The sequence below is a fragment of the Dreissena polymorpha genome, chromosome 4, assembly GCF_020536995.1.
Source record: "Dreissena polymorpha isolate Duluth1 chromosome 4, UMN_Dpol_1.0, whole genome shotgun sequence".
NCBI lineage: Eukaryota > Metazoa > Mollusca > Bivalvia > Myida > Dreissenidae > Dreissena > Dreissena polymorpha.
The window spans coordinates 34,642,886-34,664,804 of NC_068358.1; the positions used below are offsets into that span (position 1 = coordinate 34,642,886).

Consider the following 21,919-nt stretch of genomic DNA (forward strand, 5'->3'; position numbering starts at 1 on the left):
ACTTATCATGGGGTGCAGAAAAATGTGACAAAAAACCAGAATATAAAACTGGATGTAATTTCACTTGTTTAACACAACAATGGAGATTATAACATTCCAATTATAGACTTAGAGATACAATCTTTCAATAACGAAACTAAGCCCAAAAATGTGTCTGTAGATATTTAAACCTGCAGTTACATGTAAATACATGTATATGTTTTTACAATTAGCAAAAATGCATGAAAGAGGAATAAAAATGCAGAGGCCCAAAAAGATGGGACAGACTATAAAATTATATATAGAGAAAAACACTGGTGAAAATTTAAATTATATATGTACCGTTATAAAATTACTCTTTTTTTTTAAATATATCAAAAGAGTAATTTTATAACAGTACATATATAATTTAAATTTTCACCTGTGTTTTTCTCTATATATTTGCAAAAAATTAAGTGTTGGGGGGGGGGGGGGAATGCAGAATGCCTTTTCATCATCTGTGAAAGGGGACATGGATGCATCACTGAATACCGGTAATTTGAAATAAACTGGGACTATAGGTCTGTACCAGAAGTTTAACATCAGGACTATCAGTATGGGAATATTGAAACTAATAACGTGTGCTCTGCTATTGCTTACGCTTTTAACAATGACAATTTGTGGTTTTTATAGTCATCTCACAGCTTTTGTTTGTGTTTTAATAGTAAGCTCACAGCTATCTGTTAAAATATGTTTGTATATTAGCTTGCATGTGTAACATTGACAGGAAAACTGGTAATACTAATAAAATAAGATATTAAATGAGAATTTAAACCCATACCGTGTACTTTCATCTAGTTCTTTTATTCATACCAAGATAAACATATTACACAGAATACAAATCTTATTTCTTCAATTTGAGGTGAATAATGACAAAGTTTTTCACAATGAACCAATGCACGTTTGACAACATGTGTGTATAATAGGGTAAAAGAGCTTAAAATTGTACCATCTTTGTACAAGGCCAAAATCCTTTAAAATGAACATTATCCTTCAGTTTAATTAATTCATACCTAGATTAACATATCACCAAACATAAAAATCTGACTTAATCTATTTGGGATGAAAAATGAAAAAGTTTATCAAAAACACGTTTGACAGATATCTTGTACAACAGAAGAAAAGAGCTTAAAATTGTACCAACATTGTATAAGGCCAAATCCTTTAAATTGAATATTTTCTTCTAGTTTGTTTAAATCTATACTTAGATTAACATATTGCCTAGCATAAAAATCTTACTTCAACGATATGGGATGAGAAATAGAAAAGTTTTCACAAAGAAACAAACCACTTTGGCGACAGGTGTGAAAAATTATTGAATGAATTAACAGTATAAAATTGTACAAAGGCAAAATCCTTTAAAATGACTTATTTTCGTCTACTTTTTATTAATCATACCTAGAATTACATATCACCAAGCATAACAATCTGACTTAATCGATTTGGGATGAAAAATGAAAAAGTTTATCAATAAGAACAAAAACACGTTTGACAGCAATCTTGTACAACAGAAGAAAAGAGCTTAAAATTGTACCAACATTGTATAAGGCCAAATGCTTTAAATTGAATATTTTCCTGTAGTTTGTTTAAATCTATACTTAGATTAACATCTTGCCTAGCATAAAAATCTTTCTTCAAAGATAAGGGATGAGAAATAAAATAGAAAAGTGTTTCAACAAAATACAAACCACTTGATTGAATGAAATAACAGTATAAATAGTACAAATTGTACAAAGGCAAAATCCTTTAAAATACCTCATTTTCGTCTACTTTTTATAAATCATACATAGATTAACATCTCACCTAGCATAAAAATCTTACGTTATCAATATGTGATGCTTAATGAAGAAGTTTATAGAAAAATGCTTCGGGCCTTTCAATTTTTCAAAAATTATCGAAAATGAACGAATCCAGTGTTCTCTTTCAAAATCCGATAAATTAATAATTAATTAGAATAATAACTACCAAAACCTAAAGAATTATCAAGACAGAAAATAAATACTTATTTCTTATCACACAAAGAATATTCAATATGTCTTTTTTCGGAGACCGACTTTGCTCACTACGTAAAGTTCGTAACGTTGCGCTTTCAGGCATTCATTGCTCTGCAAACTGACAACCGAGCGCTAAAAACACTAATTAACACATTAAAATTGTTAATAACAATATCAAAATAATATAAACTTACCAGATCATGCTCAGAATACCCTACGACATCAAATATTAACGACTAATTACGAAAAATAATTGTTTGCTTTATAAGAAAATGGCCGACAGCAGCTGGAACAGGGAAGATTCTACAGGTACACCGGCATCTCCAAAATCAATGTCACGTGATCCGCGTCCGCCGATAGATATTATCGCATATCGCTATAGCGGAGACGAGAGATTCCAATCTGTGTAATCTATAGGTCTTTGGATTACATGAAAAATATTAATTTTAAGCAGTTTGGATTTTTGAAGGGGTAGTGGAGTCATTTATTTATAGCACAATTTATCCATTGCATATCGCGAAATTATGGCCCAATACCAAATAGTCGAAACGACCCCCCTCCCAAAAAAAGATCAAATACACGTTGAACTGAACTAACTGATTGTGTGTGTGTGGGGGGCGGGGGGGGGATGGGGGGGGGGGTCGGTTAACTTCTTTTCTAAATATCGTTCGAATACTTTTAATTTGTGCGGATTAGGGCACTGCGCCAGTATATAAAATAGCCATCTTCTTATAGAATGAATCCAAGGAATATCCCTATAGGGTTTCCATACGGATCTTTATGAATACGCGCACTGAGCATTGTGAACACAGAATACTTCAGAGGTTAAGATGGTCGTTCATTTAATTCGATGTTCTTGCATACAAATTTCTTTCTTACTATTTTTTTGCTCACTATTTTCTTGCTTTCTATTTTCTTGCTGTTTTCTTTCTTGCTTACTATTTTCGCGCTTAATATTTTCTTGCTAATTACTTTGTTGCCTACAATTTCAATACAGGTATAGACGATGCCGAGTCCGAGTGCGGTTTAGACGAATGCGTAACGTGGGATATAGTTATCAGTAACGATGGTGATGAAGCTTTGTTGGACATGGATATTGATCACGTTGTTCGTCTGGTTCAATTTATGTACGAACAAAATAAGTCAACATAAAATATCCTAATGACTCGCGTGTTTCATATGCTTGTATATGTACTTGCCACATACAAAGGTATCTTAAATGTTTTACATCTTTGTCTACGTCAGTGATTAAAAAAATATATTTTACATACTGTGCCTTTTGGATTTGGAAAAAAAGCACGATAAACCATACAATAGGGAAAAATGATTTATTAATAATACATAGATATTCGTGGATTCGGTGGATTATCGATTTTAATTCGCGAGTGTTCATAGAAAATAATATTTTCACGAGTGGCGCAGCCACGAAAGAAAATATATCTTTTCTTATGATCACGAGTCAATTTTCTTTATATTTTATGCTTTTTTCACAGTTTATATTCATTGTTAAAGAGTTTAACTAAATAATTTTGCTGGGATAATGACGTCATTTCGTCAAAAAATGACGTCATTTCACAGTAAACAGTGAAAGTTTTCGATAATTTTCACTGTGTGAAACAGTGAAATTATCAGTTTTAATTTACTGATATTTCTCTATACTCAGTAAACCACCGGAAAGCATAAAATAAAAAAAATGTAAATAACAGTATTCCAAATTGTTTATACCTGATAAGTGCATGTTTAACTGCATTTTCAAATTTAAATTGTAAAGTGCTACCACTGTATAATAAACTCAATAAACCAATTAGTATACCCCCACAGACGAGGTTTAGGGGGTATATAGGAGTGAACGTGTCTGTCGTCTGTCTGTCTGTCGGTGGGTCGGTCCGTATTAAGTGTCCGCTCTCTAATTCAAGTTGTCTTCATCCGATCTTCACCAAACTTGGTCAGAAGTTGCTACTAATGTGATTGTTTACCCTCGGGACTTCGGTTATAAACCATTGCCCGAGCACACTGCTTAAAATGGACAGCCCGATTTTACTGGGCTGTACCATTGATATAAATATAAAACTTTGCAGTGTTGGTGCGGTGCCTTAATAAAAATCTATTGGTTTAAAAAATATCTAATCTTTATAAGAAACGTTAAAAAGACGCAGTACTTTACAATGCCTAACGCTGTTAAAAAGCGGCGTTTTTATTGGTTGATGCACTTATAAAACGATGGCGCTGATTGGCCGAAAATTCTTAGAAGGTCAGAAGTTGTATGTAGAATAGATTATATATAGGTCAAATTTGAATATGGGTCATGCCGGATCAAGTAGATCAAGGGGTCACTTAGTGCATTTTAAACATTCAGCATGTTGTCCGCTCTCTAATTCAAGTAGTTTTCAACCAATCTTGACCACACTTGGTCATAAGTTTTATCTAGATGGTCATTAGGCCAAGTTTGAACATGGGCCATGCCGGGCCGAAAACTAGGTCAAGGGGTCACTTAGTGCGTTTTTTAACATTCAGCATGGTATCCGCTCTCGAATTTATCAAGTTTTCATCCGATCTTAACCAAACTTGGTCAGAAGTTTTATCTAGATGATCTTAAGCCAAGTTCGAACATGGGCCTTTCCGGGTCAAAAACTAGGTCACATGATCACTTAGTGCGTTTTAAACATTGAGCATGGTGTCCGCTCTCTAATTGAAGTAGTTTACTTCCGATCTTCACCAAACTTAATCAGAAGTTTTAAATCGATGATCTCTAGGCCATGTTCAAACATGGGCCATGCCGGGCCAAAATCTAAGTCACGGGGTCACTTAATGCGTTTTACACATTCAGTATGGTGTCCGCTCTCCATTTCAAGTACTAATCATCTGCTCTTCACCAACCTTGGTCAGAAGTTTTATCTAGATGATCTCTAGGCCATGTTCGAACATGGGCCATGTCGGGCCAAAAACTAGGTCACGGGGTCACTTAATGCGTTTTACACATTCAGCATGGTGTTCCCTATTTGAAGTACTTTTCATCCGCTCTTCATGTGGGGGTATTCGTCTCGTCTATGATAAAGCTCTAGTTGAGTTTATTGGAAGAAAATCGGAGTCTTTTCAGGAAATTGTTTTCATATTATTTTTTTTTTTTACTTTTACCGTTTGGAAACAGCCTATTAAAGGCTATAAATTAGTACAAAAAATCACTGGTTATTTGAAACGTTTTCAAATGGTAAATAACCGGGTTTGAGACGTGTCTGCAATTACCAGTACATGTATATTGATTTCAATGTGGAGTTGTCGTTTTTTCGAAGGGTATCTTGCAAGATGAAAGTCTGATACTTTTAAGATAATACATTGGAATAAGTGAATGCCTTGCACATAAACACGTTACGTGCGCCATTGCCTCACTTTTACCAATCCAAATGATAGAGCGATGTAACTCGAATCCGAGGATCGTGCGTTCGATACTCGGCTCGTTAACATATTTTGCTGGCGAATTGGTCATGCAATCCTTTCTACGACCATTCTCCCCCATTCTCGGATTAAAGTATGACAGTTATAAATTACTGGCATAAGTATATGTGCTGAGTGCTGGTAAAAAACGGCTAACCATGGAAATTTTTGAGTGGGTACCTTGCCGTCGTGACATGAACGTTATACTGTCGTAAACGGCGAAATGTCACGCTAAAATTAACAACAAACTACCCGGTAATCCGCTTTCTTTTCTTGCAAGATAGTCTGTAACACATTATAATAGGAAATAAATCTTGAAGTCTATTATAATGTTGTTTTTGGTTCACGTAGTAATTAAATTTTATATCAAAACAGAGAGGATTTCTCATATGAGCTTTGTAAATACTATAACATGCATATGTATTGTACTTTTTATGTATGTAACAAACAGAGTTTTTTTATTAATATAAAACAAGTTTTGCCATCGGGAGGGACCAGTACTCGTATTATAAATACGTTGGAGAAAATAAACAAAAGTGATTTAAGCGTTTCATGTTTTATTTGTTTTAGTTATTATTCACGAACGTATAGAGCATTGATAGTTTCTGTTTACGTGGATACCATCTGTTACCGGTCGGGTATAGAGAATAGTGTTTGCTCATGAAAGTCAATACAGCAGCAGCCGTGACAATAAAAACTAACTAGCCATCAATTAACAGCGATCACGCGCATAAATAATTGGATGGTGCAACTGAAGAAAATCATGTGCATTTAGAAGGTCCATGTTTAGCTGTTGCATTCTATGAATTTATATCGTAGACAAATGGATCTAATATACAAATTTATTTTGGCAAATGTTTTTGTAGCTGTTGTTCTAAGCAAGGATAATAGAGGTGAGGTCATTTTATATAAAAAATTATAGCGTTTATGAATATGAACGTATAAATGTTTTAATTTGTCGATCAACACTTTAAAAAAATGGCATTATAAAATCATAGGTCATGGCGATCCGACAAAAAAATCGGCAGTTTTGATTAATTATAAACAGACAACGTTGTGTGTGTATAGTCTGTTATTAATTTCAAACGTATTTGACAGTTACCTGTTATTTTAAAATGATAAATCAAATGTTGCTCTGGGATATTTTGCATACCACTCACGCGGTGCACTAGAATCGTGCTCTAATAACTCGTTAAACAAAATGCTAATCAGCTTCTTATTAAAATAAATTACAGAATAATTAAACCATGGAAAATTATCCTGTCGATATATTTGTAAGACATGAAAAACTGTATCAAATAACATGTGGGTTTGTCTCAACTGCTATTTATATTCAGTAATAATTATGAATGTTTAGAAGTCACGAAATGAAATAAAACGAGTTACCGTTATATAATGTTATATTGTTATAACCATCACATTTACCATTAAACATGTAAATATCAATCAGATTTATTTACAACACTATAACATTTGATATACACACTGCGGGGAATCACGTGATCACAAAAGTACATCGCACGCACAAAATGGCGGAAAAAGCTCTCGCTTAATGACGAAAATCAAGGTATTGTCATATTTTATAACATCTAAATTAATTCAAGTTTCAAAGTTTCAAATTTCAAATTTTAAATTAATGATAACTATGCGCAAAGTACCCTCTCAGTCTCCTTATGTACTCTGGTAATTGTCGTTTTTCTTAGATTTCTGTAGTTTTCTCAAACATTCAGACACAATAAACAATGAAAATTGTACATCGTCTGAACATACTTTATTTTGACGCGTTTGCTATTCAAGATGACAAACAAACAAATAAATACAACAGTTTTTGCTTTCTAACATGCTTAGAATATTTCGTACAAGGTTTTCCACGTTGTTTAAGCTATTTTTTTATAGATCTGTGGCGAGTAATTTGGAAAATAGTACATCGTCTGAACGTTTTTTTGTTTGAGTACATCGTCTGAACGGTTTTGAGTACATCATCTGAACTGCTTCTGTTTTTACTTTTAATGCGATGTTTATCATAATAAAATTGTAATAGCATCTGTGAACAGCCAAGCGTTTTTTATTCCAATTGACGTTCCGTTCTATGATCAGAAAACACAAAATCCTGTGTTATTTATACATGTTTACATAGTATTTAATTTTATTAAATTAAATTAATTAAATTCAATAGAAGTCACGCTCGAAAAAGGTTGTTATTTATATATATAAAAGCATGAACATAATGTAATAGGAGGTATGTCATTTGGACGCAAGATCCTTGGCTTTTCATATATTTATATTTAAAAAAGACCAAATGTAGCTTGCAGTAAAACTAAACTGAACTTAACATTTCTATTTACATACTTGGCGCATGTGACATTTCTTTTTATATACTTGGCGCATGTGAGAATTTATTAAAAGTATAATGCTCGGCTCGAAACAGTGGCAGCTTTGAGCTTGCGGTGATTTTTGCCAAGCTTCAATAATATATGTAGTATATAATATTTTATGTAAATGTTAGTATGAATTACATATAGGTGGTTATCGATATACATTTTTAATCATTTTTGTGAAGATAAAATATTGATGTCATAAAATAAATAGGTATAATTAGATGTCTGTTATATATAGCTGTTTTGTTATTTCAGAATGCGCCAAAAGTCAAGTCTATCGCTTCATCGCTTGAAGAGAAAGCGCTTGAAAAATCACAAACAATACGATTAGTTACACCAAAATGCATTTCGTCACACAGTCGTTGCATGTCACACTGGAGTTTGTCTGCAACAAATTACACCTGTGTTAACGCCCATTAAGTCACCATTCGTTCACCATTGTATAAAGTATCTTCACCAAAAAAAGCGAGCAAAGAAAAGCATTTCTGCAAGGGCTCTTTTTGAGCAGCAGCCATCTTGTGAAAAATATGCCGTGGCATTCATGACGCTTCTGAATCAGATTTTCTTCTAAACATTAACAATGGATCAGTCAAAACGAAAAGCGAATAGTTAAGTGGAATCGATGTCGTGTGAATCTCAAAGCTTTGAGAATACTACAACACAAGCAGACAATTTAACGAGATACATATTCGTAAAATAGTTTGTACTAATGTATCTAAGATATGAAATAGTTGTATATCTACATCTCAAATATTAACTCTTATCAGATTCTACCACCTCCTTGTAATACAAATTTTATGCATTGTTATAGACTTTCCGAATGCTTTAAGAATGCTTTGTGCTATTTAATGCCAAATACAAATTATGTTAATGTTATGTCATGAAATAAAGTTTAATGTTAATAAAGAAGTCATTATGACCTAGTGTTATATTGTATATGCAACATCATATAGAGGCCCTCGAATACATGTATTTGTTATTTAATCTTGACTGTGGTCAGAAGTTGCCACACGCAGGAAGTAAAATATTTTATTGAAGGTAAATAACTGATAAAATAACTTCCTACCGCATGTGCCAATTTTGATGGGGGGGGGTGCAGATATAAGACATTGGCAAAAAACAGCAAATACACTTTACAAAAGTTATGATGCTTCAAGAGAAATCTACTGGATTAAAGCATTTTGAGGACTTGTATCTTATTATATATTTTATATCTATTATACCCGGTACATGAATGTCTTCCTATCAGAATAAACTGCTGTTGATAGCCTAGCGCAATGTTGAAATTATGCATTTGTACACTTCAGCATGTGGTGCATTACAACTAGTGTTTTGTGTATTTTCTTCATTGTCAGATATAAGTTCCAAAAGACAACATCAGTGCAGCAATATTTTTTTAATAAACGATAGTGTTAACAAGGTTTTGCTATAGCCATACACGGTAAACTGCCCCGCTTCCTAGTGGCCATGTTTTTCAACGGACCGTAACAATTTTCGAATTAAGCCGATGTATCATAACAACAAATGTTCGGACCAAGTTTCATGAAGATTGAAGTATAAATGTGACTTCTAGAGTGTAAAAAAAGGTTTTTCTATAGCCATGTGAGCAAAAGCCCCCCCCCCCCCTGGCGGCCATCTTTTTCAACGAACCTGAACCCCATTTTCAAAGAAAGCTGATATACCAATAAGACATAAAATGATTGAACGATAAATGTGAATTCTAGTGTTAACAATATTTTTCTTTATTTTGACCAAGTGACCTAGGTTTTGACCTGGTGTGATCAAGTTTCGAACACGACAAAGATATCACTGGGACAACTTTTCTTACCAAGTTTCATGACAATCAACACTGTCTCTCATCACCACCGGAAATAGATAACCAGCGAAGCGAAATTAAACATCACGCAAGAGGTAGTGCTCGTGAAAAGAATAAAGTTTACCATTTTTATCGCGAACGTTTTTAAAAAACTGTGTGACAAATTAATAGTGGACATATCAAACTTATATCGTAAGTAGTTGGGAGTTCTTTATTAATACATTCGAGTGTTGAAATAGATCAATCATCAGCTACCTGGTACCGAAAATTAAGTTCATTGGGACATCTTTTTTCTTTTTGTCCGAGGAAAATATAATAATTTTGCCGAAGTTTTCAATGGTGTGCAAATAGAATTATAGAAACTATCGATTTTTGCCAGCTTCAGCCCAAAAATCAAGTTAGTATGCAAATGTTTGGCTAAAATATGAACTTCGTTGTGAACGGCGAATAGAACCTGACGTGTACGGCGTATAGCAATATAAAATTAAATTGTGTACGGCACATAGTTTTGAGTCTGTAAGGGAAAATAAATAAAAATTTCGCAAATACGTGACCATCTTGGTATAAAACAAATAAATACACTTATATTCTTTACGGTGAGACCGTGTATGACCAAAGAATACGTCTGATGTATTGTTGATATTTAAAAAAAAAAGCTTTGTTTTACGGGCACCTGCTACATAGAGAATAACAGGTTACTGTCCGATCTTTTTGTAATATATCAGGCAAGGCGTGGAATAATATATCGGCGAGGCTTGCCAAGCCGCTTTTTTATTCGTGCCGAGCCTGATATATTACAAAAAGAGCAGGCACTAACCTGTTTTTCTGTTTATCATACCTCTACGTCCCCGACTTTTAAGAAATAATGAAAAAATCGCTATAAACAGAAACACAGGTTACTGCCTGATCTTTTTGTAATATATCAGGCTCGGCGCGAATAAAATAACAGCTCGTCAAGCCTCGCCGTTATAGTATTCTAAGCCTTGTCTGATATATTACAAAAAGATCAGACAGTAACCCGTTATTCTTTATAGATCAGGCAGATTTCAATGCGGTGGTATGATAAATCGGTCGACCATTGTTCAGTCCGTATTCTAGTTTAATACGATTCTAGTGTATTTCATCGTAGTTATGTTTCAAAATCAAGATGAATCGATAAAATATTTACTTACAAGTGGATTCCAATCAGGATTTTATATTCAACTCGTGTAATTATTGGAACTTGGCTGACTTTCTGTTCAGAGCGATGTAGCGTTCAACCGCAAAGTCAGCACATGTGCTGTGTTTGCGTATTTATTCGGGGGCAAAAACAAAGTTTAAAATTAAGATTTATACATCATTAAATCGGGCAAAAGTCCGCCTTTAAGAACATATATGTACATTGAAAAAATATTTTCTTAAAATCATTTTAATTTGCGACAACTTTGGCCTATACGCTGCAACTATTCGCCGTACATGACTTTAACTATTCACCGTACACGACTTTTGCCATAAACAACTATTCGCCGTACACTACAGTTATTTTAATTTAATAGATTTCCACGAACAATAATCAAACCAAGACAAGAAAAAGCGTTAAGATGGTATATATTGCATATAAGAATAGGAAATCAACTCCATACCCGATGGCAAACCATGTAATCATGAAAGAAAAGCTGTTTCTTCGAGAAGTTCCTATTCAACCCGGTACCAAGCAGTCATAAATTTGTGTAAATAGCGCTTCATCAATACGAATTGAAAGATAGATACACAATTTTCAATAGATTAATCTTTTTGTAAGATGCCTAACACGCACTGGTTATCCAGGAGCGAGTTATTATTAGATATTTTAGGTAAATACTGACTGCACTCCATGGTTGGTTTGTTTACTTTCGCTTCGCTGGTAATCTATTTCCGGTGGTGATGATAGACAGTGATCAAGCAATAAATGTTACCTATAGAGTGCTGCCAAGGAAAAATGTTGACGACGCATTAATAACAAATGGTGATGCTAAAAGCACACCATGAGCACCTTGTGCTAAGTTGAGCTAAAAATAAGAAACTAAACGTTATATGTTTTATGTAACTAATGTAATTTTTATTTGCACTAAACTAAATTTCCAGTGCTTTGTATTGGTTATGTCATAGTCAGAGAGGTAAAGATTATGCTCGTATACAGTACATAGATTGGCATGTTCACAAATTCAAATATATGACTGTTAGATTAAATAAATTCTTTATCACAGTCATTCTCAAGATTTATTCAAGTCATATCACGGTGATAATTTACTCATCAATCCATTGACCGGTTCGGCTGTTCGGGAGATGCGGCAACAATACAGAAATCCTTCTCCAGTCAGGTCTGTTGTGTGCTACTTAGTTCATCCATAGAAAGGGATGTCCACTCTTACATTATCCATACAGCTTTTCTTCTGACGGCATCGGCGTCGACCTCCCTATAACGTGCCCTGGATAACAGTCTTGCACAGAGATTCGTGCCTGGTGACGTTTCCAAACCAAGCCGGCTGTTCATAAGCACAAATATTCGTGGTCATGGTAGTGCAGTTATAAAATTGCCCTTACTGAAGATTGTTTCATTCCGTTCACTGTTGTCTATTTCTCAATATGAAACAATCAAAAGCAATCCAGTGTAATTTGTCCACTTCATATTGAGGGCTTAACTTATTTGCCCATCGATATGTAGAGAGAACATTACCGGAATCGATTTGCTGTTGGCATACATGGTAAAGTCTTCTTGGACCTTGTGTAGTACAATCTGATCTCAGTTCTGAAATTTAAATATAAAAGCATACAGTTGACAATATAACAGCAAATACATTTTTAACACATTGAATAAACACACATTCACAGATGGGCATGAAGGATTTCTTTGCCTATTGATTTTTGTAGTAAAATTAAAAGAATACTAGCGTTATAAATAAAGTTATTGGCTGATCACCGATGTTATTACAGTTTTATTATTATAAGCAGTTCAGATGATGTACTCAAAACCGTTCAGACGATGTACTCAAACAAAAAACGTTCAGACGATGTGCTATTTTCCAAATTACTCGCCACAGATCTAAAAAAAGCTTAAACAACGTGGAAAACCTTGTACGAAATATTCTAAGCATGTTAGAAAACAAAAACTGTTGTATTTATTTGTTTGTTTGTCATCTTGAAAAGCAAACGCGTCAAAATGAAGTATGTTCAGACGATGTACAATTTTCATTGTTTATTGTATCTGAATGTTTGAGAAAACTACAGAAATCTCAGAAAAACGACAATTACCAGAGTACATAAGGAGACTAAGAGGGTACTTTGCGCATAGTTATCATTAATTTAGATATTATAAAATATGAGAATACCTTGATTTTCGTCATTAAGCGAGAGCTTTTTCCGCCATTTTGTGCGTACGATGTACTTTTGTGATCACGTGATTCCCCGCAGTGGATATACATGTAATCAAGAAATAGTGTTTTCCTCACAAATTAAACTGTATGTGGTAAAATAAAAAGTCCACAAGAATTCCCCCGTACCATTTCACAGTCGAGATCTGTCCTCCCTCCTCGGACATGTCCCCCACACCGTGTGAGGACGAGTGTTCGAGTCAAGCTGACTGCCCCTATCCCCTAGTCTGCTGCCCGGGTGGATGCACACAAGGCCGACCTAAAGACGACAGAACGTACCACGCATGCGTGTACCCAGGTAGGTGGCGCAAAGGCTCGGTGTAAAGAACGGATACAATATAATATTATGCCGTCTATATGTTTGATTATTTCTCCGAGGTGAAATGTTTCCCCCTTCTTGACTAATAACGTTTGGATGTCAATAAGTTTTCTGACGCATTGCGGTAAATTACATTTGATGAACAAACTGATATATATATATATATATATATATATATATATATATATATATATATATATATATATATATATATATATTTATATATTTATATATATATATATGATTTTGTTCATGTTTACTGTGTGCGTGCGTGCGTGTGTGTGTGTCAGATTACGTTAGCGAGTATTCTATAAATGTATCCAATCAAATTCAAGGTTAATATCACGTGATGGTTGTCAGTCAATCAGATAACGCGATAGTTCGTTAATTGCATGTCCATAAATGCCATAAAAATTCGACCAATGCATGGCTACATGTGAAAAATTAATGCTAGGATAAAAATGCCTGCATTTTTTGCTGGTCATATTTCATAGAACATAAACACATGAATGTCGTCATTGTTAGTATGTGTTCATGCAATATAAAAAATGTATACGCCATGTTATCGTAAGGGAACTTGTCACTTTTTTTGTATTTTTTTTCAGATTTGCAAATTTTCGTTGTAGTTATGACATTTGTGAGATATTTGTGACACTACAAGGATTGCTTATAAATTATATATGCTTGCATCAGTCATTGTATGAGCACGGATGGCCGAGTTGTCAAAGCGTTTGACTTTTACTCCAGGGGTCAGTGTTTTGAGCCCAGTTGAGGGTTACTTTTTATCTTTCTGTAATTTCATTCTTGTTTTTTTAATGGAGCTTTTTAGATCCAATTTTTACATTTATCAATATAAAGCATTTCATGACAAACGTCAATACATGCAAAAAATCTGTGAAAATGTCTCTTTAAATGTCTTTGCTAATGGTATATTTGTTTTAGTCCCCTACCGGTTTCATCGGTTTGCTATACTCAAAAAGTACTTAAGCTAGGTTGATGTGTTTAGGTATGTTGATTGAAGGCTATATATGGGAATATGCACGTTGTTTCTGTTGGTCACGTAAGGAAATAAGTCTGGTTGCTATGGTAACAAAAATGAATGAAAACAAAAATATAGATTCTTCTCAAACTAAAGAGCACTTGAGGAATGTTGATGAAACTTGGCGGGGAATAAGCACGTTATTTCAACTTTTGTCGTCAGGCCCAACTTATGGTTGCTGTGGTTACAGAAATAAGTGGATACTAAAATACGAATACATATTGTATACAAAAAGTCATGTTTTTTTTTCAATATTTGGTCACACCAAGATTGGGGTTGCTTTATTTACAGAAAGAATAGAAAACTAAACTTTGGATCCTGCGATAATTTATAATGCACTATAGGCACGTTAATCAAACCCTGTGTGTGCATAGGGAGTCATATGCATGATCCTACTTTTTTACGACAATATAAACCTGGTAGAGGATTGCTGGTTTACATTGATCAATCTTAATGGAACTTGAAAATAACATGCTTGCAATCGAGATGGCAGTTTACCAGTGTGGTAAAGGTCCCATTTACTAAAAATACTGTTTCCGCTCAGTACCAAGAGTAAAAATTGTATTCCGACGCGAAAAGAATGTGTATGTAGGTAATTAACATGCATACCAAGCTTGGGTGTGAATATGGAATCCGACGGGTCAAGGTCACTATAAATTAAGCATTTTCCGCTTAACAGTGTTTATAGCCACTGTTACTAAAAGATACAAAAATGGTTTCTCTCAATTACTTCATCAAAAATGCAGAAAATGTGCTCACATTTTGTGTGTTGCTTATCTTCAGCTTGTTTGACATCAGTCAGGGCATGGTCAAAGTCACTGTTATTAAACACGAGTGTTCTTGTTAAGTTTGGATAGGATAGGTATAGTATGATGAAAATGTGTATGTAAGTAGCTTGCATGCAGAGCGAGCTTGGAATTACAAGTAAAATAAAGTTATTGTATGAGTACCATGTAGACGGCCTGATTTCGTGACATTGCCATGCTTCTTGCTAAGCCAATTTTAGCCACGTTTAATTGCGCATACCATTAGCAAGTTGTTATATTTAGACAAATACAGGAATTATATTTGCTGTCCTGGGATTGGTTGAATTTTTCGTCGATTCAACGTGCGTACAAGTATATAACAAACTGCATTTGGGAAAAAACAGTGTTTTATGATGACATGCACGTTGGTATGAACAATATACTAATAGCGCCGAGCAGTCAGAGCGAAGACAATTGATGTAAGGGCAAGATATCAAAGTTATCGAAAACAATACGAATCCATGCCAACTGTTTGAATTCTATATGTGATAAGCTCATTCGCCGCCGATCTTAATTAACGTCACAATTAAGTCCGGCTCACGTGATTGTTGCGCAGTGGCGTTTATGGTACAACGTCAGTAAACGCCCCGATCCGGTTGTTTTGCACAAAAATCCAACTTCTGTTTACTGCGGTATTATTGAGGGAAGTTATTTGCCTCAAGCAGAATAACACATTCAACTAGATAATAGTACAGTAACACAAGATGAGGGCTAACGCTATTATTGCAGGTATTTATAGATTTTGTAAGGCTTTGTTATAATAATAATAATAATAATAATAATAATAATAATAATGATGATGATGATGATGATGATGATGATGATGATGATGATGATGATGATGATGATGATGATGATAATAATAATAATAATGATGATGATAATATTTATGATAATAATGTTGATTGTAATTTTGTCAATACATGTGTTAATTGCGCAGAAACGAATTATTATTCCAGTGACAATAACTTACTGAAAATTCACTGTAGCGGAACGTGGCTTTGCGCTTATGTCCATCATTTAGGAATAGTATAAATTGTCCACCCTATAGGGCTGCTTAATATCATGTTTAATCTAAGTCAGATCCGTTTACGGCATCTGCGCGGAACGACTTCCATGTAATTAATAAAATGACGATTACTTCCTAAAAATCATTGGACCGGAACGGCGTGATAATGTTGCGCCAGTCCACTCTATAGGGATAAGGCTCATCGAGTTTAATCAAATTCGGATTATAAGTATCCAAGATCTCGCGTGGAAAATAAAAGTGAAAAGTGACGTATTAGTATCGAAGGAAAATAACTCCATGAAAAGTCACTGGACCGGAACGACCTGACAATGATGCGCATGTCCACCCGTATAAGTGTAATCCATTTTAAGTTTCATCATATTTGGAACATGAGTGTCTGAAATCACGTACCATAACGAAAATTGCAGCATACAGAGCGTCGGACGGACAAAAAAGAACATCGAGTAGGACGGAAACAATATGGAAGAAACTCGTTTCAGACCCGCTTAATTCCGTAAAAAAGAAGGACGGACGCGCAAAGCTGCAACTTTATGCTTCCCCTTTGTCAGAGCATACACATGCTTGTTTAACAATTTGTGTTAAATTTCAGGTTCTCTGTGCCTTGCTTTAATATCCGAGATAAACTGTCGACAAGCTACCAACGGGCTCGGGGTCAATGCCCGTGATTTTGTAGCACTGATGACTTTTACGGGTCGAAGACGGTCTAATAGGACCGAAGCCCTTGCTACAGATACCGGCCAAACCTTTCACTTATATTGGATACGATGCACGATCGCGCTTCTAGCACCCCATCGGCTACAACGACCACGCAAGCGTTGCCAATCGACGCTCTTGTGCCTGAAACTTGGAACGCTTCTCCTCCAGACTCGCTGCCAACGGCACAGACACCTGGTCCAGTACTAACAAACGACTCAGACCAAGTTAGCCAACGGGCAGCAGACATTGAACAAATCATTACACAAACGACGTTGGTTCCAAAAAAGATAACTACAACTACTACTACTACAGTCCAGTCGGTAGAAAATACACCGTTTGTACAGCAACCCGCAGGACTCAGTCAACAAAACGGTGGACAAAATGCTTTTGTTCCAGAAATATCAATCAAAACCCGGCCTTCGGACAATACATTGGTGTCGGACGCACAACCGGCTCTGATACAAAGTGAACAAGACTTTAATCAGCAGACGCCCATTGTAGCGCAAATGAAGGCGCCCGCTACAAGTGTTCCAACAATCATCCCACCAACAGTGTTGCCAAAAAATGTCTTCATTCCTGAAGTCCAGCCAAATATTTGGACTAAACCACAAGGTGACGCTTTTAATTGACATTTCAGGTTGGGTGAATCTTAGGGTTGTAACAAAAGACCCTTTTCTAAAAAAAACAGGATTACACATTTGTTTTGCTTTTGCTTTCGACCACATTCGCTCTGTTTTCTAATGCAAAATCTACTATATCGTTAATGGAGTCTTCGATAAATTTAATCTCATTTAAAACAAAGTCTTCGGTATGTTCGGTCTTATCTTCATATGTGAAGCTTTCATTACTTTAAGTGGTCGTGCTTTTGTGTACAAGTCCGCCTTATCAAAGCATGAATTCGTTCAAATGTCCGCCCTATCAAATTTATTTCTTCTTAGTATTTGGTATCCGAGCTCTGTATTAATCAAAGTCCGTTTATGCTTAATTTAATAAGGAAAGTATGAGGCAATGAAACGTACACAAACACGTGAAATAACTGTTAAAATATCTACCAAATGTGACACGTGTCTTCACCGCAGTGCATTCTCTTGAACTATCTAGGTTGTGCGTTGTTTTTAGGGTTGCATTGACATACCACTTAAAAATCTTTCATATAAATTGTCAGTAAATGTATTTTGTCTGACTTAAAAATGAAAAGCTAATATTGTCATGTTGCAACTAGCTATTGACACGTTTGTATCATTATAGGGCGTGGCCGACGTTTGCGGGTTCGACAATGGGATGATTGAAATCCGCCATACCTACATTAGTGTTATCTGTTCTGAACTGACTGTGAACTGTTATTATTTTTTTAATAAAATATGAGTTAGATTTGTCAGTGTGTTACGTGTCAGTTTTGTGTACTGTGCGAAATCAGTGTTGTATACATGTCTTTTGAAAAACATATGGGGTTTCATGGACAAATGGACCACCGAAATTGTAACGGTGGAACTGTTCAATAAATTTATCGTAAAAGAAATATAGTAATGAAAAACGTAAAATAGGCATATATATATCTTTATTCCTAAATTAACCTTTTAACATATAAAATCACAAAGAGCCTTAGATTTAACAATAATGATTGCATTGTAAAACAAGCAAAATAACACTCTGACGCCGAACAAATTAAACTTTTCTTTGGTATTCTAAATATTATAGACTATTCTGAATATTATAATTTGGTTAAACCCTAAATGGTATATTTATCACGTTCGAGAATCATTTTTTATTAAGGCGTTGCTACTTTTCACATCTAAGCCAATCGGTACTTTTACTACATATGATGTAACCTTACTATGCAAAAGGTGGAGTATTTGTTATGATAATGTATTACATGTATATCGAAATAATAATAAATTAAACTTATTTTGAAATTGACCTTTTAACAATCCATACTTGTCCAAAATCATCAACACATTGCAGTGTTTTGGCACCTTATCGATATGACTGTGTTTCTTCTCCGATATAATAATGAATACCATTGGGCTTTCAACTTCGATAACTTAACTTCGATAACTTAAACATGATGATCCGGTTCAATGGCTGACTCGTTTCTATTAAGATACACAAAAAGCATAATAAATTAAGTATAACATATTCTACGCTCCCTTAACCACATGGCTTTCTCTGTCTAAGTGATTCTGACTCAGTACCGATGCGTTTATTCCCTAGTATCATTGACACTATGTCCATCAATCATTTTTAAGTACACAACTTGTCATGCTTATAGCTTTTCAATATTTATCCCAGCTCATTTATAATTTACTGTTTGCAATACAGTTGTTTAAGGCTACAGGACATGCCAGTATTAGGCATACTATGGTATTTGTTGTTTGGCAGGGGTAAAGTGAGATTTAATTTATGTGGTCTGACTTAATTAAAATAACACCAGCATTTTGATTGGATAGGCGCAAGTGTACCGTTTTAATAAAACACAGTTGACACCCACATATCACAGGTGGTTAGCGTGTGGCTATGATATTTATTAGTGAAAACTTCATTTTGAATGAAAAATAATCAAATTATAACGAAATATCCACTTCTCTAACAAAATATTTCACTATCAAGTATATATAACAAGGTATTCAACTTAAAATGACCCGAAAACAGAGTGCATCGCTTTGAATAGCCATTACTTCATCAACTGTGCAGCGATTTCTACGAACTTGGTCTTACTAAACGCAGAAATGAATTCCCTTTTTGGAAATGTATATATCATGCAGTATTTTTACAAATGCTGGGTCAAATTTTTTTCCCAGAGAAGTTGATATTTCGTTATAATTTGATTGTTTTTCATTCAGAAATGATGTTTTCACTAATTAATATCATAGCCACACGCTAACCACCTGTGCCATACTGCCACATATGGTTAAACTTTCTTAAGAATCTAAGTAACAAATTCAGATTCGTTTTTTAAAACCAAAACAGAGGTGCGTTTAGAACAAGCTCTTAAAGTAATAATTGTGAAGTGTGTCAATCATGTTGTTCAATACAGCTTTTTCATTCGATTTGAATCTATGTTATATTTTGAATCATTGCCAACACTTTATGTACTTTTCCTATCAACATCAATGCATCATCACCCATATGTGTCACACTCAACTCGTAACTATAAATCACGTTTACAAAACGTACAAACTGTGTACGCTTATCATGAAAACACAATGTATAGTCTTTTTATATCCGAATCGTACCTAAAACATAATGAAAAATTATCCAGATGTACAAGATTTAATCAAATATACATACTGCCGTCTGGGCTATATTTTAAAATAACAGACTAATATGAATGTATAAACACAATTAACATATTCTAAATCAGTTTAAAATAAATACCGTATCAACCGTTATTATTTTAATGCATGTATCGTTGGCGGTTAAAATGTGTCAGCGCTGATTGTGTCTACAGATTATATGTTTTTGTATACGCCAGTTAAAAAAAATGGACGTATCATAGGAACCCCTTCAATGGTGTGGCGGCGTTCGGGCGGCGTCCTGGAGGACGGCATTCGCTCTCGTTTTCGAATAGATAATATCGGAGCATCGTAAAACTTGATCATGTTTGTTGGTGTATTGTATAGGCCAAGTTTGATAATCAGGCAGATATTTTGAAGCACTTCTAAATAATGACCGTAACATTATACCAGAATTTACCAAATTAACCATGTCAGCTCTCAGATTAAAATAGTTATATAAAATCATCAGGAATCTTGGTCATAGTTTTTGAGAGCATAGAGTCTGGCTACGTTAGATAACCAGTCTTGTCGCTTGAAGTACTTCTGAATAACTTTCCTTGAATTATGAAAATAAATGACAATATTAGCCTTGTGTGCCCTTTAATTTGTTTGTTTCCGGCCAATATCTTAAGTTTTCATTGACACATTTGGATGAAACGTTGGATACCGCAAAACTGGCGTTAAAACTAGCCTGGGATTGAATGTATGGTCAGTCAGATAAACTTAAAAAGGAAAATTGATTTCCGCTCAATAACTTGAATTCGGATGAGGTTATTGTTCTAAAAGTGTGTATTTATGTAGATAACATGCAGACCTACCTTAGTATTGTATTTGGAGCTCGTCGGATAAAGGTCACTGTAGCTTAAAATAATAAATAAACAGTTCCCACTAACACCTTGCGTTTTATAAGGACACTTATTGTATTTAAGTTATGTGTGTTGGTAGCTTACGCGCATGTCTAGCTTGGGATTGCATGTTCTGAACATCGGATCAAGATCTTACTAGAGACAAAGCTTCAGATCATCAATTTGAGTTTCGGTGGAGGTATTGTATGTTTTGATTGCACACCTGTAGTCATAACCTAATAGTACACGATTATGTGTATTGAAGGATATAACTAAGTGAAGCATTAAAAACTGGTTTTGTGCAATAGCCATGTTTCTTATTTTCTTCATTACTTTAAGAATTTAACGTGCCAACGTTTTTACAACAAATTAATACGTTCTCAACTAATTAATGTAACACAAACATTCAAACGGGCGTAGTTTGTTACAAATTGGCAATCTTAATCAGACGTTATGGAGATCTGGACAACATCTCATCAACGTTTTTATATCTTGGATTTGTCTGCGCTCCATTTAGACTACAATTGTTGTTTAACATGAGCAACATACGTATTATGGGCGAGTTTTAATTGCTAAATATGCATAGCCGCATCGTTGTTCTGAGGTCCAATACTTAACATGTATGATTTGTTTCCTATGCCGTTACGCCTCCGGAATAAATTCCCCGAATACCCTTTTTTCGAAAAGAAAAAACACGACCAAATTTAAAACAACAACAACAACAACGATAACAACAAAGCATAAACACGCACACACACGCAAAGACCGTTTACAATAAATACATTACAACGACAACTTCAGCAAACAAACAAATGGACTAACGAAAACACTAAGCTTACAAACTATCAAATTTTCGTCACCTATATTTTTTTTGTTTTAGTT

At 34.6% G+C, this 21,919-nt stretch overlaps 1 protein-coding gene across 2 annotated transcripts in view; it reads left to right on the forward strand.

Moving 5' to 3' along the window:
• Positions 1-21,919, forward strand: part of LOC127876269 (delta-like protein 4) — a 41,913-nt gene that overhangs the window by 4,292 nt on the left and 15,702 nt on the right. Inside the window, exons 4-6 of one of the 2 annotated variants that reach the window (XR_008047759.1) lie at positions 13,167-13,325; positions 16,811-17,529; positions 18,166-18,266. Coding sequence is in view for 1 of the 2 variants with exons in the window: in XM_052421362.1 (XP_052277322.1) it covers positions 13,167-13,325 (159 nt within the window). In the remaining variant the exon portion in view is untranslated. Of the gene's footprint in view, positions 1-13,166; positions 13,326-16,810; positions 17,530-18,165; positions 18,267-21,919 lie in introns of those variants that run through there. The other variant, XM_052421362.1, reaches the window with a different exon arrangement.